This window comes from Corvus cornix, chromosome 2 (assembly GCF_000738735.6).
Source record: "Corvus cornix cornix isolate S_Up_H32 chromosome 2, ASM73873v5, whole genome shotgun sequence".
Lineage (NCBI taxonomy): Eukaryota > Metazoa > Chordata > Aves > Passeriformes > Corvidae > Corvus > Corvus cornix.
The window spans coordinates 2,281,446-2,295,282 of NC_046333.1; the positions used below are offsets into that span (position 1 = coordinate 2,281,446).

Consider the following 13,837-nt stretch of genomic DNA (forward strand, 5'->3'; position numbering starts at 1 on the left):
ATTTACTTGCCAGGTGGTTACAACACAATGATTGAATAACCTTCATGGCTTTCCCTCCAGTTTATTTCTTCCCTTACCTCTCAGATATTATTTTAAATCTCTGTTTCCTGGGGCTTCCTCTCCTTGACTCAGTCTCTTGTGCTGCCTATATGCTCTGCTTTGTGGACACGGGATAATCAGGAATATGGTTGGAAATTTGTCTGCTTCTGCTTTGGAATCTAAATCTAGTAATTCGATCCATAATTAATTAAATAGATTTGGTGTTATGATAAATGACTGCCTAATGTAGATGTAAATGTACATTTTTATTGCTGTGCATGGAATTCTTTACCAGAGCTGTGTCCATGTTTGTTTCAGCACTTGCAAACTTCATAAACAAAGAGAAAACCGGAGGAGTTATCAAGGCCATCGCTGGGAAACAGGCTGAGTTTGTGTCTGAGACCTCCGAGGCCAACATCATGGTGAAGTGGTACAAAGATGGGAAGGAAATCTCAGCCAGCAAGAAATTCACCATGGAAGACAAAGGAAAACTGCACAAGCTTGTGGCTTCGGCTGTGACGAAAGAAGATGAAGGAACTTACACCTGCAAAATCGGGGATGACACTCTTACTTTTGATTTAAAGGTCTCAGGTAAGTTTGTGCTGCAAGTATGGGATCAGAGTCTGTGTGAGAAACTCAGGATTTTGTTCTTTAGACTTGTCCTACCTTATAAATTGACAGATTTTTGGGCCAAGGTTGCACAATGCTTTCAGAGATTCTGACCCTTGTTGTGATCCTGATGCAAACCCAGAGTATGGGCAAATAATATAATCATGCTGTGGTTTATTTGAGCCAGCTCAAGGTTTTTCTAGGGCTGGAGCACAATCCAAACATGATGCTGCCTGAACAGCTGGCAGCCACATCTGGCCTTTATTCTTTTAGCTCATCTGTGCCTTATCTTAGGACCACCTTGGTCAGGGGTCCAAAGTCTTGCTGTGAAAGGCCTCTGTCCTCCTCTGACAAGTTTAAGTCCTGATTTTGAGAGTTAAGCATCTCCTGCTATTCCCAAAGGACACTGTGATCTCAGAGATCACTCCCTGTGGTACTGTAAGAGACTCTATTAGTCTGTGTCACGTGCCCATCACACAAAGCACGTGGTTGTCAGGTCAAGCCCAGAAGAGAAATGCTTGTCACCACTGCATTCCAGCCCAGGATGGAGCCAGAGTATAAAATGACACAAGAATTCATCTGTGAAATTCAATATCTGTGAAATTCAGCTGATTTGATTTGCATGTTTGTGGGAACTTTTCTTCTAAAAGTGGTTTTCTGGGCTTGTGCCTGGAGCCTAATTTTTAACCTGGTCCTATATTTAAGATTGAAACTCCTGAAAGCTTCTCCTGTCATGGCTGCAGTACAATGCAATTCAAGAGAAGTCACCACTGAGTGCTTGTGACCTGTAACAGAATATCCAGGTTACTGTGATGCTGTCCATGAGCTAACTAAAGACTCAGCAAAGCTGATTAATGTAGGACAGCACTTGTCTTAAGGGATTGCTTCATGATCTACTGAGCTGGAGGGATTGCTTCCAGCTGGTGTTTGCTCAGGTATTCACTCTGCATCTCACCTCCAGGTCTCCAACATGAAGCAATTTCACTCGGATTGCAATTCCCAGTCCCTGACTTTACCCATTGAAAAACTGGTCTGAAAGAACCAACCAGGCTCTGCCCCAAGTGACCCCTCAAAAGGCAGTTTGTGTAATCTGATTTATACTGTCTGATTAGAGCTGTCTAAGATGGATTTTAAAGCTTTTCTAGTTATGCCTTTGTCTGAGCATCAGGTACAGAGGATTGCCTGAGCTTGGTATTAACTTTTTGCTGGCCATTGGCAGGTTGGGTGAATCTCACCTGTAACTCCTGTGGCAAAACATCACGTGGCAATCAGGCATCAGGCAAAGAAAACTGGTATCTGCTAGATCAGAGAATCACAGGAAGATTTGGGTTGGAAGGGACCTTAAAAGTCCTCCAGTTCTACCCCTGCCATGGGCAGGGACACCTTCCAGTGTCCCAGGCTGCTCCAAGCCCTGCCCAACCTGGCCTTGGACACTTCCAGGGATGGGGCAGCCACAGCTTCCCTGGGCAACCCGTGCCAGGGCCTCCCCACCCTCACAGGGAGGAATTTATTCCCAATATCCCATTTAACTCTTCCCTCTGTCAGTTTGAAGCTGTTATCCCTTGTCCCATTGCCACAAACCCTTTGATGAGCAAGGACTGAGTTACAGCCTGTTAACAACACCTTAGCCGGGGCAGCTTCCTCCTTGTTTCATGTGTCACCATAAAAATTTTCCAGAGTGCTGAGAAGCAGCACTGCAGACTCAGGGGGTAGTCTTGGGGCAGGGAATCAATCTGCCTTGAGGGTAATGAGATACCCCAATAACCCTGAACAGCAGGATTCTGGAGGGACTCTCCTGCTTTGGCCAGCTAATTGTTGAAGAATAGGTCAGTCCTAATGAGCGCAAATTTTAATGAAATACTTGCCTGGCATGGCAATTGTCCTTGGGATACTCGGTGACTGAAAGCAGCAGCTGCTGCTGAAAGAAATGCAATACTGAGCTGAGGTTGGCTCTAAGTGACAGCCCGCAGCCTGCTCTCCAGGCCGGGGCTGCCCTGATGGAAAGAAGGCTCTGAAATACCTGACGTGCCCATCAAGTATTGCTCCTTAGCTTAGGGACAGGCTGTGTTGAGTAGGTTTGCTCACATTTTACACCAAGGTCTCTGTCTTCACTGCCTTCACTTTTACAAAGACACTTGCAAAGAACCTTAATTGGTAAAAATGATGTATTGTTGCTGCCCACATGACAAATACCCTGTGTGTGTTTGCACAGCCTATATCTGAGCTGGGTTTGAGCTGAGCTATCCATGCAGGAACCTCAACTGAGCTGTGTGAGCAGTTCTGAGTTCTCTACTGGGAGGATCAGTTTCAGCCAAAAGATATGAGATTATTGACTCCTATGTTCATAGAAACATGGAATGGTTTGGGTTGGAAAGGGCCCTAGAAATCATCTCCTTCCAACCCCCTGCCATGGGCAGGGATGCCTTCCACTAGATCAGGTTGCTCAGAGCTTTTTCCTAGCATGAAGTTGGAGAATATTTTATCAATGAGATTATCCCATATGTGCCCTGGCCTTGAGAAGAATTAGTCTGGTAGGACTGATACTATGAACAAGGAGCTGCAGGAATGGGCTCAGAAACATTTCAGGAAGGCTCCTCATCACTTCTAAGTAGATTTCCTGAGACTTCCCAGGTCTTTTCAAAGCTGTTCCTGCCCTCAGACATCAATACACATCCCCCAGATCTTGCTTGACATCGGAATCAAGGAGTGATAAATGAAGTGTGAGCAACTTGAGGGTGTCTCAGCTTGATTTAAAAGATCCAGGAGGATGTAGGGCAGATGAAGGGGATTGCACTGTAACTGAGAGCAATTATCTGAAGATCAGAGGGGTTTGCACCATCTGTCAGAGAGGCATCAACCGTGTGTGATAATGGAATAACGATCGATAATTTCTCTATCCTGACTTTGTGCTGATAAACCTGCATCAAGGCACAAACGTTCCTCTTTTCCACTCCAGATGAAGCTGTTACTTTTGTCAACAAGCCCAAAACGACTCCAGAAATATCAGTCAGTCCTTCTGAAAGCCTGGAGCTGGTGTGTGAGGTGTCAGCTGCGGGCGGGGCCGTGGTGTGGAGGAAAGATGAGACTGAGGTGAAGCAGGACCAGAGGACAACCATCGTCTCGCAGGGGACACAGCGCAAGCTCATCATCAAGAAGGTGACACAACAAGACCAAGGCAGCTACACCTGTGAAACGAAGTATGACAAAACAACATTCCAAGTCAAAGTCAGAGGTGAGAAAATGCCAGGAATTCCAAAGATAAAGGCGAATTCTGTTTCGAGTGGTGTCTTACATCCAGAGGATCATCTCAGAATCTCCCCAGGGTGAAAGATCTCAGCCATAGTATTTGGTTTTTTTGGGCAGCTTGCATAACAATATTTTATACACACAGTTCTGCATCCATGACTGGTTGTGACCACAAAAAAAAAAAAATATAGGAAAGGATGGAAATTCCTTCTCCTCTCCCAATTAGCTGGTTTGTCTGCAGAAAAACTCCCACAGGAACATAGTGTGAGGCCATAGCAGAGGGATGGATAAAAGGGAAGGGGGAGGTGTTTGAAGAGCTCTGATTAGATCCCATCCCTGGAAGTGTTCAAGGGCAGGTGGGATGGGGTTTGGAGCAATCTGGTCTGGTGGAAGTTGTCCCTGCCCATGGCAGGATGATCTTGATGGTCCCTTCCAAGGCAAACCATTGCATGATTCCACGATAAGATGGAGAACGATGGAATTGTCCCAAATAGGCAGAAAAAGAGCAATGGTTCCTTGACATGAGGATATGAGGGTTGTTCCCTTCTGATTCACTAGAAGCTTGGAGAGACACAGGGAGAGAAGAAGAGAGAAGAAGGAGGAGGGTTTAGGAATGCATGTTGGTGCTCCAAGTCCTACATTCAAATCTGTGCTAAAACTGTGAGGTTTAACATTACCCCAAAATTCCCATAAAACTCCCACTGCTATTCACTGCTCTTAGCAAGATAGGGCTGAAGGTGCTTTCTTGCACTAATGGCCCTTCATGACATTACCTGTCAGGGGCAAGTAGGAACTTGATTAAAAACCAGAGACAATGACTGCAAAAAGCTGTTTGTGACTTGGGGTTTTCTTACAGAGGCAGAAGTTGTGTTTACAAACAAGGAGAAGGTGCAGAAAGAGGTGAAGGCTGCACTATCAGAAAATGCCACGCTGAGCTGCGAGGTGGCCCAGGAGAAGACGGAGGTGAAGTGGTACAAGGATGGGAAACTGATCACCTCCAGCAAGAAGTTCAAGGTGGAATCGGAGGGCAAATCACGTCGTCTGGTGGTGGGTCAGGTGGAGAAGAAAGATGCAGGGGAGTACACCTGTGAGGCTGCTGGCCAAAAACTCACCTTCAGGATTGTTGTTACAGGTGAGAGATTGTTCATTCTCATCACAGAAAGGTTCCTTACTACAGAAAAATGTACCACACTCTGAGCTCCAGGGTCTGTGCTGCCCAAACCTTCACTGAGTGGTGATGGAGACCAACCACCCATCCACTGTCACATTGATGCCAACAGCTGGATGTCTTCATCTATGGGATGAATCCCCCTCAGTGCTCCTCAGTGTTTTCTGATTTCCCAGTAATGAAAAGATAGACAAGTTTCCATTCCACTGCCATTTCTAGGGATAAAAGTAGGGTCATCTCCCAGATATGTAGGAAAATAAGTCTGGAAGAAGTGGGAAAAGAGGTCTAGAATGAGCAAGGCTTCCATATGTGTCCCAGTGGCAAATGAGATTTGGAATTTATTTGTCCATTACATTATGGAACAAAGCAATGGATTTCTTGAGAAGATGGGAAGAAGCTGAAATCCTGAGGCAATGGATCATTTTTCTCAGAAATGGCTGACGTGTTGTCCTCAGACATGACAAAGGTCCATGTCTGAGCACTAAAAAATACCAGAGATGTGGCAGTTGTCATGTTTTTTGTTTGGGTTTGATCACTTTGGACAGCATCAGCTTCTGTATGATTTTTAAATTGCTTCTCTCACTCCACAGAAGCAGAGGATGCATTTATCAACAAGGACAAAGTGAAAAAAGAGGTGAAAGCTGCACTATCAGAAAATGCCACACTGAGCTGCGAGGTGGCCCAGGAGAAGACGGAGGTGAAGTGGTACAAGGATGGGAAACTGATCACCTCCAGCAAGAAGTTCAAGGTGGAATCGGAGGGCAAATTGCGTCGTCTGGTGGTGGGTCAGGTGGAGAAGAAAGATGCAGGGGAGTACACCTGTGAGGCTGCTGGCCAAAAACTCACCTTCAGGATCGATGTCACAGGTGGGAGAAAATATTTTCGCCCAGTTTTCCAATTTCTAAAATATTTAGAAAGATTAGTATTATTCTATATATTCAATGTAAAACATTAGAATATCTTTAAGACATGGAACTGAATCCTTGAAAACCTTTAGGAGCTATCCCTCTGTGTAGGAACAGGGCCATAAAAAGGAAAGTATTGATTGCACCTCTCCATCCCCACATGTTGATGAAATCAAAAGAACTCTGCAATGCAGCTGATTTTCAGTGAATTTCAAAGTAGGGTCGTGATGAAGAGCAGTGGGATATCTGCCCAAAGTCTTCACTCACCAACATAAAACAGATAAAAACTCACCAAAATCCCAGTTTGAATAGTGTTGCCAAAGCTCTGAAGTTCCCTCTCTTTCCAGAGCCAGAAGTTGTGTTTACAAACAAGGAGAAGGTGCAGAAAGAGGTGAAGGCTGCACTATCAGAAAATGCCACGCTGAGCTGCGAGGTGGCCCAGGAGAAGATGGAGGTGAAGTGGTACAAGGATGGGAAACTGATCACCTCCAGCAAGAAGTTCAAGGTGGAATCGGAGGGCAAATTGCGTCGTCTGGTGGTGGGTCAGGTGGAGAAGAAAGATGCAGGGGAGTACACCTGTGAGGCTGCTGGCCAAAAACTCACCTTCAGGATTGTTGTTACAGGTGAGAGATTGTTCATTCTCATCACAGAAAGGTTCCTTACTACAGAAAATGTACCACACTCTGAGCTCCAGGGTCTGTGCTGCCCAAACCTTCACTGAGTGGTGATGGAGACCAACCACCCATCCACTGTCACATTGATGCCAACAGCTGGATGTCTTCATCTATGGGATGAATCCCCCTCAGTGCTCCTCAGTGTTTTCTGATTTCCCAGTAATGAAAAGATAGACAAGTTTCCATTCCACTGCCATTTCTAGGGATAAAAGTAGGGTCATCTCCCAGATATGTAGGAAAATAAGTCTGGAAGAAGTGGGAAAAGAGGTCTAGAATGAGCAAGGCTTCCATATGTGTCCCAGTGGCAAATGAGATTTGGAATTTATTTGTCCATTACATTATGGAACAAAGCAATGGATTTCTTGAGAAGATGGGAAGAAGCTGAAATCCTGAGGCAATGGATCATTTTTCTCAGAAATGGCTGACGTGTTGTCCTCAGACATGACAAAGGTCCATGTCTGAGCACTAAAAAATACCAGAGATGTGGCAGTTGTCATGTTTTTTGTTTGGGTTTGATCACTTTGGACAGCATCAGCTTCTGTATGATTTTTAAATTGCTTCTCTCACTCCACAGAAGCAGAGGATGCATTTATCAACAAGGACAAAGTGAAAAAAGAGGTGAAAGCTGCACTATCAGAAAATGCCATGCTGAGCTGCGAGGTGGCCCAGGAGAAGACAGAGGTGAAGTGGTACAAGGATGGGAAACTGATCACCTCCAGCAAGAAGTTCAAGGTGGAATCGGAGGGCAAATTGCGTCGTCTGGTGGTGGGTCAGGTGGAGAAGAAAGATGCAGGGGAGTACACCTGTGAGGCTGCTGGCCAAAAACTCACCTTCAGGATCGATGTCACAGGTGAGAGAAAATTTTTTAGCCCAGCTTTCCAATTTCTGAAATATTTAGAAAGATTAGTATTATTCTATATATTCAATGTAAAACATTAGAATATCTTTAAGACATGGAACTGAATCCTTGAAAACCTTTAGGAGCTATCCCTCTGTGTAGGAACAGGGCCATAAAAAGGAAAGTATTGATTGCACCTCTCCATCCCCACATGTTGATGAAATCAAAAGAACTCTGCAATGCAGCTGATTTTCAGTGAATTTCAAAGTAGGGTCATGATGAAGAGCAGTGGGATATCTGCCCAAAGTCTTCACTCACCAACATAAAACAGATAAAAACTCACCAAAATCCCAGTTTGAATAGTGTTGCCAAAGCTCTGAAGTTCCCTCTCTTTCCAGAGCCAGAAGTTGTGTTTACAAACAAGGAGAAGGTGCAGAAAGAGGTGAAGGCTGCACTATCAGAAAATGCCACGCTGAGCTGCGAGGTGGCCCAGGAGAAGATGGAGGTGAAGTGGTACAAGGATGGGAAACTGATCACCTCCAGCAAGAAGTTCAAGGTGGAATCGGAGGGCAAATTGCGTCGTCTGGTGGTGGGTCAGGTGGAGAAGAAAGATGCAGGGGAGTACACCTGTGAGGCTGCTGGCCAAAAACTCACCTTCAGGATCGATGTCACAGGTGGGAGACATTTTAGGTTGTATTCCATTGGCTTTTCTTTGTGTCTGGGTGTTTTCCCCCATTTTCTCTGACACAATATCAGAAATTCTGTTAAAGTTCTTTCTGATGCTGGTCTAAGCTGCCATTTCAGTGAGGTTGTGTAGGACTGGGCAGATCTGGAGTTGGCCTGTAGATATCCTGATATCAGCTCCTCACCTCCCTGTATGTCTCCTTCAGCTGAGATAGTGAACAAGACTTCTCAATAGCAGGCACTGTGTTAAAAAACCTCCTCCTATGTGATCACCTGTACTGATATTCCTCCTCCTGTTAAAGGTATTCTTCCATGAAAATCACTGTTTTCCTTCCTCTCTTTTTGCAAGTGATAGGACAAGAGTGAATGGTCTCAAGTGCCACCAGAGGTTTAGGCTGCATATTAGAGAAATATTCTTAACCAAAAAGGTTGTCAGGTATTGGAACAAAATGCCCAGGGAAGCGGTGGAGTCCCCATCCCTGGAGGGATTTAAAAGCTGTGTGGATGTGGTGCTTGGGGACATGGTCAGTAATGGACCTGGCGGTGCTCAGGAAACAGTTGGAGTCAATGATCCTCCAACTCTTTTCCATCCTAAATGGTTCTATCATTTCTTTGGTCTCAGTGTACTTTACAGGATGTCTGGTGAATTTTATCTCAGGCTCCAGGCAGCCATGGACATCAGCTACATTCTGAGTGACCATTTCTGAATTGGATGTTAAGAAAGGGTTTGTTTGTGCTGGTTTTTTTTTAAATTAATATTCATATTCATAATTTTTTAAATTAATATTCATCCACTGTCTTTACAGCCAAATCCCTCTTCAATATTAAAATTCTTGTCTCATATGCAGAGGTGATCAGAGCAGGGAAGCAATTGTCTCCTCTGTTTTCTTATAGCGCCAAAAAGAGGTTTGGTATTTTATCAGCTGTGTAGATGAACAACTATGTTGGAGTCTACTGACTCCACCCTCTGAGGGGTACTTGGGGTGTGAGCTGAGGAACTTTGGCTCTTTTTCATTTATCATGTAGCTCGTTCTTTGGCTGAGGGAGCTGCCAGTTTCAGTGGAGGATGGGTAAGGAAGGAAGGATAAGTAAGGATATATTTGAGAGGTGTCTTCCAGAGGAAAGTCAATATGGACGTTCATAAAAATGCAGAACAGTTTGAGTTGGAAGGGACCTTAAAGATCACCATGTTTCCACCCTGTGCCATGGGCAGGGACACCTCTCACTATCCCAGGTTGCTCCAAGCCCTGTCCAACCTGTCCTGGAACACATCCAGGGATGGAGCAGCCACAGCTTCTCCAGGAAAAATTGTTATAAACCAAATCCGTTGTTTGTTGCTGACAGTGGTTCGTGCATTACTGCAGAGGCGTCGTCGGACAACAGAAATTTAGTGGTTTACACTTGAATTTCTCCCTCTGAGGGAGCTGTCTGCCTCAGAAACAGAAGGTTTCCAGCTCTCTTTCCAGCCGGGTGAGCTCACGGCGGTGCAGGGTAATGTGACCGCTCTCCCCGTGCCCGCCTTAGCTACTGTTGCTGTATTTCTCATGGGAACAACTGTAACGCGACGTGCAAGTCCAGCACTGGCTGGAAAATGATCCAGTGTGAAAGCCAGGAGGGATTATGAGTACTCGGAGTGGTTGGCTCTTCTGCAGCAGAAATCCTTCTCTTAGTAGATTATCCCAAAGTGCAGCAGATTTCTGGGTCTTAATTTATCCTGTTGCCATTGCACTTGGAAAGCTTTTCGGGGTTCCTGTACTCCAGGGCTCCATTGGTAGCACAAAGCCTTCCCTGTTTAAGAACAGGTTGAAGGTTAGATGCTCAGTGTTGGGTTTTGGGATGAAACAGTAGTTTTTGGCTTAATATAAAAAAAACCCAGCTGCTGCACACCTTGTGACTGAGTTGGACACGTAGAAAAAGAGCTGCTTCTGAAATCTCAGTATTTCAGGGTCTATGGTATGCAGTGAAATCCATATTTTAAATCAGTGAAAGTTTCATGTCCTGAAAATATTTTTCCTCACTTCCACTGAAACTTCACTAACCAGTTTCATTTAAGGTTGGAAATGTCATCTGCCCTGAATACTTGTTTAAATTTAAAATAAGTTTCTAAGAGAAATTATCAACTGGTCTAAATCACTTTGGCAGCTGATTAAATGTTTTAGTCACATTTCCTATCACTATAAAAATGGTTACTGTGTAAGGTCAAGAATGGAAAGGACAAGTGAGATGAGTCTGGAATATTCCTGCTCTGCTAATCTGACGTTTTAAATACAGCCCTCATTGACACTGGCTTGTTTTATAACCTATGGAATACACTCTGCATATTCATACTCTGAGTTGTAGATGGGAGCTGAAATATTTATATTTTTGCAATCAGTTTTGAATGCAAATCTTGGTGTCTGCTGGAGCTCTTTCAGATGTCAAAATGCTGCTGACATGTCCCTCTGAGGAGTTTTGCATCACCCAGAATATGCCATGTGCCTTCTAAATGACAATGACACCTCCTCACACCGCTTCTACAGCCAATATAAACAGAGGAGCTCAAATTCAGAGCCCGTAAGCTGGATTCCTGCTCCGTGTTGCTCCCTGCAGGACATCTCTCTTTCCATGGACTGTGCAATATTCATAGCAAGGCTGTGATGCAGCCCAGGACCATTTGTAGTGCCACTGTCAGCAGTGGAGGAACTCGACCTGAGCTTACCCCTTTTCCTCACCCTCCCCGGCAGCTGCTGCCACTCAGAGGACAGACGTGATGGAGACAGGAGAAAGTCATCCAGGAGGAGTCAAGGAAGGCCCCAGGAGGCTCCAGGGAGTTACTGGGGAGAGGAAGGCAGTAGCACAGGGGATGGAAGGGGCTCAGCATCACAATCAGGGAGAACTAAGAGCCTCCCAGGTCACAGAATCACTGAGGTTGGGACCCGTTCATTAGGGAAATTCCTCCTAATGTCCAACCTGAACCACCCCTGGCACAGCTTGAGGCTGTTTCCTCTCATTCTGTCCCTGTTGCCTGGGAGCAGAGCCCAACCCTCCTGTCAGGAGGCTAGTTTGCTGAAAAATCACAGGTTTTTTTAGGAAATAAAAATACATTTCAAATTTTATATGCTAGTTTTATGTGTAATGTTCATCAAGTACTTTTCCATATTGAGAACTGTGTCTGTCCTCTCTTTGGGATTGGGTTACAAGATATTTTCTGAGCAACACCTGGTAAAAATCCTCTAAATACTGTCATAGTGGAGGTGAAAACTCATCAGTGTGCTATATTTGGCTCGTTCCAAATGTGGGGAGTAGAAATATCATAAAGACACAAGAGCAAATTTCATCTTTGCCTTCATTATAAGAAATTTGCAAATGAGGTGGCTGAGCCATTCATGAAGAGAAGTCAGAGAGGGATGAAAATTACGTGGAGTATATTTTGAGGGTACATTGTTTTATTTATGTGATAAATAGAACTGCGAAGCTGTGTTACTTATGAGAGTTTAATATTGAATTATTTATGTTGGAAAAGGTCTTTAAGATCATCATGTCTAATGGTAAAACCAGCACTGCCAAGTCCAAAACCCTGCAGAGCATCTACACCCCATACAAGTAAGAGCTTCTTGACACAAGATACTTATATCTTGCATATTTTCCCCCTCATGTTTCCCTATTTCAGAGGCAGAAGATGCCTTTGTCCACAAGGAGAAAGTGCAGAAAGAGGTGAAAGCTGCACTATCAGAAAATGCCACGCTGAGCTGCGAGGTGGCCCAGGAGAAGACAGAGGTGAAGTGGTACAAGGATGGGAAACTGATCACCTCCAGCAAGAAGTTCAAGGTGGAATCGGAGGGCAAATTGCGTCGTCTGGTGGTGGGTCAGGTGGAGAAGAAAGATGCAGGGGAGTACACCTGTGAGGCTGCTGGCCAAAAACTCACCTTCAGGATCGATGTCACAGGTGAGAGAATGTTCTGCATCCCTGTTTTACATCCTGAAAAATTGAAATGCCTGTTTTTCATCCTGAGGAATTGGAGGAAAGTTATGTGGATTGTCAAACTCCATCTCCACAGGCAGTGACTGAGCCAGGACTTCAGTGGTGTTGGTTTACTCATGAAATTGTGTTGATGTTGTTAGATCTGTCTTTGTTTTTTTAGAAATTAAGCATGCAGTGGATTTCTGTAGCCCAAACTCAGGTCAGGCTGAAGATCACTGGGGAATTTCCCTGGGAATCTTGGGAAGATGCATTGATAGCAAACTGAGAATTCAGTAATTGCAGGAGGAATTAAAGGACACAGCAAATCTGAGCACAGGCATTCTCTTGTGAAACTCCTTTCTGAAATAGACTTTATTCTAGAGGAAACCTTTTTATTATGGCCTCTGTCAACTGGGTAGAAATATTAGAAGTGTTTTCAGTAGCAGGAGATGAGTAAACCAGCTCTTTTCACCACACTATTTTCAAGGACAGATTTAATTTTGACATCCTTCAGATGGATCTCAATGAATTTAAAGCAAATTGAAGAGTTCATACATTAGATTTATTTTTGATTGTGGCATGGTGCAAACACCATGGGAGCTGGCTAATTTTCATTCATTAGAAAAACATAGTTCAGGGATGACACATCTTGAGAGCAGTTGGGAAATAAAGTTACAGACGCAGAACAGGCTCACAAAGGTTGTTTCCCAACACTATCTTTGCTTTTGTTGGCAAAGTAAACTGCAACTCTTGGCTTGGTTGGGCAGTTTAATGCTTGTCCTCTTAGAGCAAACCTAATTCTGACTGACCTCATCCACCTTTAGTGCTGCTGGATTTTGGGATTTGTTATTTTCTGCAGATTCTGAAGAAAGGTAGTGGTGAAAACAAAAGCAGCTTTGAGGCTGGGTCTTGGACTTCCAGTGAATGAGTCCTTCACTGGCACTTGATGTAATTCAAATGTTACAAATTCAGTAGATGATGGTGGCAGGGAATGTGAAAGGAAAATTACTTTCAGCACGACAATGCAAAGGCTGATGTGTGCATTTGGGAAGAGGTCTGTGAGTTTTAAAAATCTGCCCTTATACTCTCAATTGCAGAGGCAGAAGATGCTTTCATCAAAAAGGAGAAGGTGCAGAAAGAGGTGAAGGCTGCCCTATCAGAAAATGCCACGCTGAGCTGCGAGGTGGCCCAGGAGAAGATGGAGGTGAAGTGGTACAAGGATGGGAAACTGATCACCTCCAGCAAGAAGTTCAAGGTGGAATCGGAGGGCAAATTGCGTCGTCTGGTGGTGGGTCAGGTGGAGAAGAAAGATGCAGGGGAGTACACCTGTGAGGCTGCTGGCCAAAAACTCACCTTCAGGATCGATGTCTCAGGTGGGAGAAGATTCTTTGTCAGAATTCAGTAGAGGACAGTAAAGCAATAATTGGAATAACTATTCCACCATGGCTCAGTTGCAATAGTCTGTGTTTTGTTGCAACCTGCAGGGTTAACTTGATTTTTCTGCACTTTGTTGCCTGGATTTGTAGAAATAGGAATATTTGGTTTTAGCACGGCACAAGTTCTGTCTCATTTTTAGGTGGTCTAGGTAATATAGTTGCAGGTATAAATATAATAGAAATAATTATCAACATATTATTCAGAACTCTCCCATTCCTGGGATCCCAAAGGATGATTCTTGTGCATTGAGCCTATTGAAAGGAAAGAACCATTAAAGAATCCCTTCCTTCTTAGACT

The 13,837-nt window shown here is 44.3% G+C and overlaps 1 protein-coding gene across 1 annotated transcript in view; it reads left to right on the plus strand.

Moving 5' to 3' along the window:
• OBSCN (obscurin, cytoskeletal calmodulin and titin-interacting RhoGEF) overlaps window positions 1–13,837 on the plus strand; it is a 143,255-nt gene that overhangs the window by 25,096 nt on the left and 104,322 nt on the right. The window contains exons 8-16 of the mRNA XM_039549201.1: window positions 358–630; window positions 3,605–3,880; window positions 4,751–5,026; window positions 5,653–5,928; window positions 6,315–6,590; window positions 7,216–7,491; window positions 7,878–8,153; window positions 11,813–12,088; window positions 13,201–13,476. Coding sequence (XP_039405135.1) covers window positions 358–630; window positions 3,605–3,880; window positions 4,751–5,026; window positions 5,653–5,928; window positions 6,315–6,590; window positions 7,216–7,491; window positions 7,878–8,153; window positions 11,813–12,088; window positions 13,201–13,476 — 2,481 coding nt within the window. The remainder of the gene's footprint in view (window positions 1–357; window positions 631–3,604; window positions 3,881–4,750; window positions 5,027–5,652; window positions 5,929–6,314; window positions 6,591–7,215; window positions 7,492–7,877; window positions 8,154–11,812; window positions 12,089–13,200; window positions 13,477–13,837) is intronic.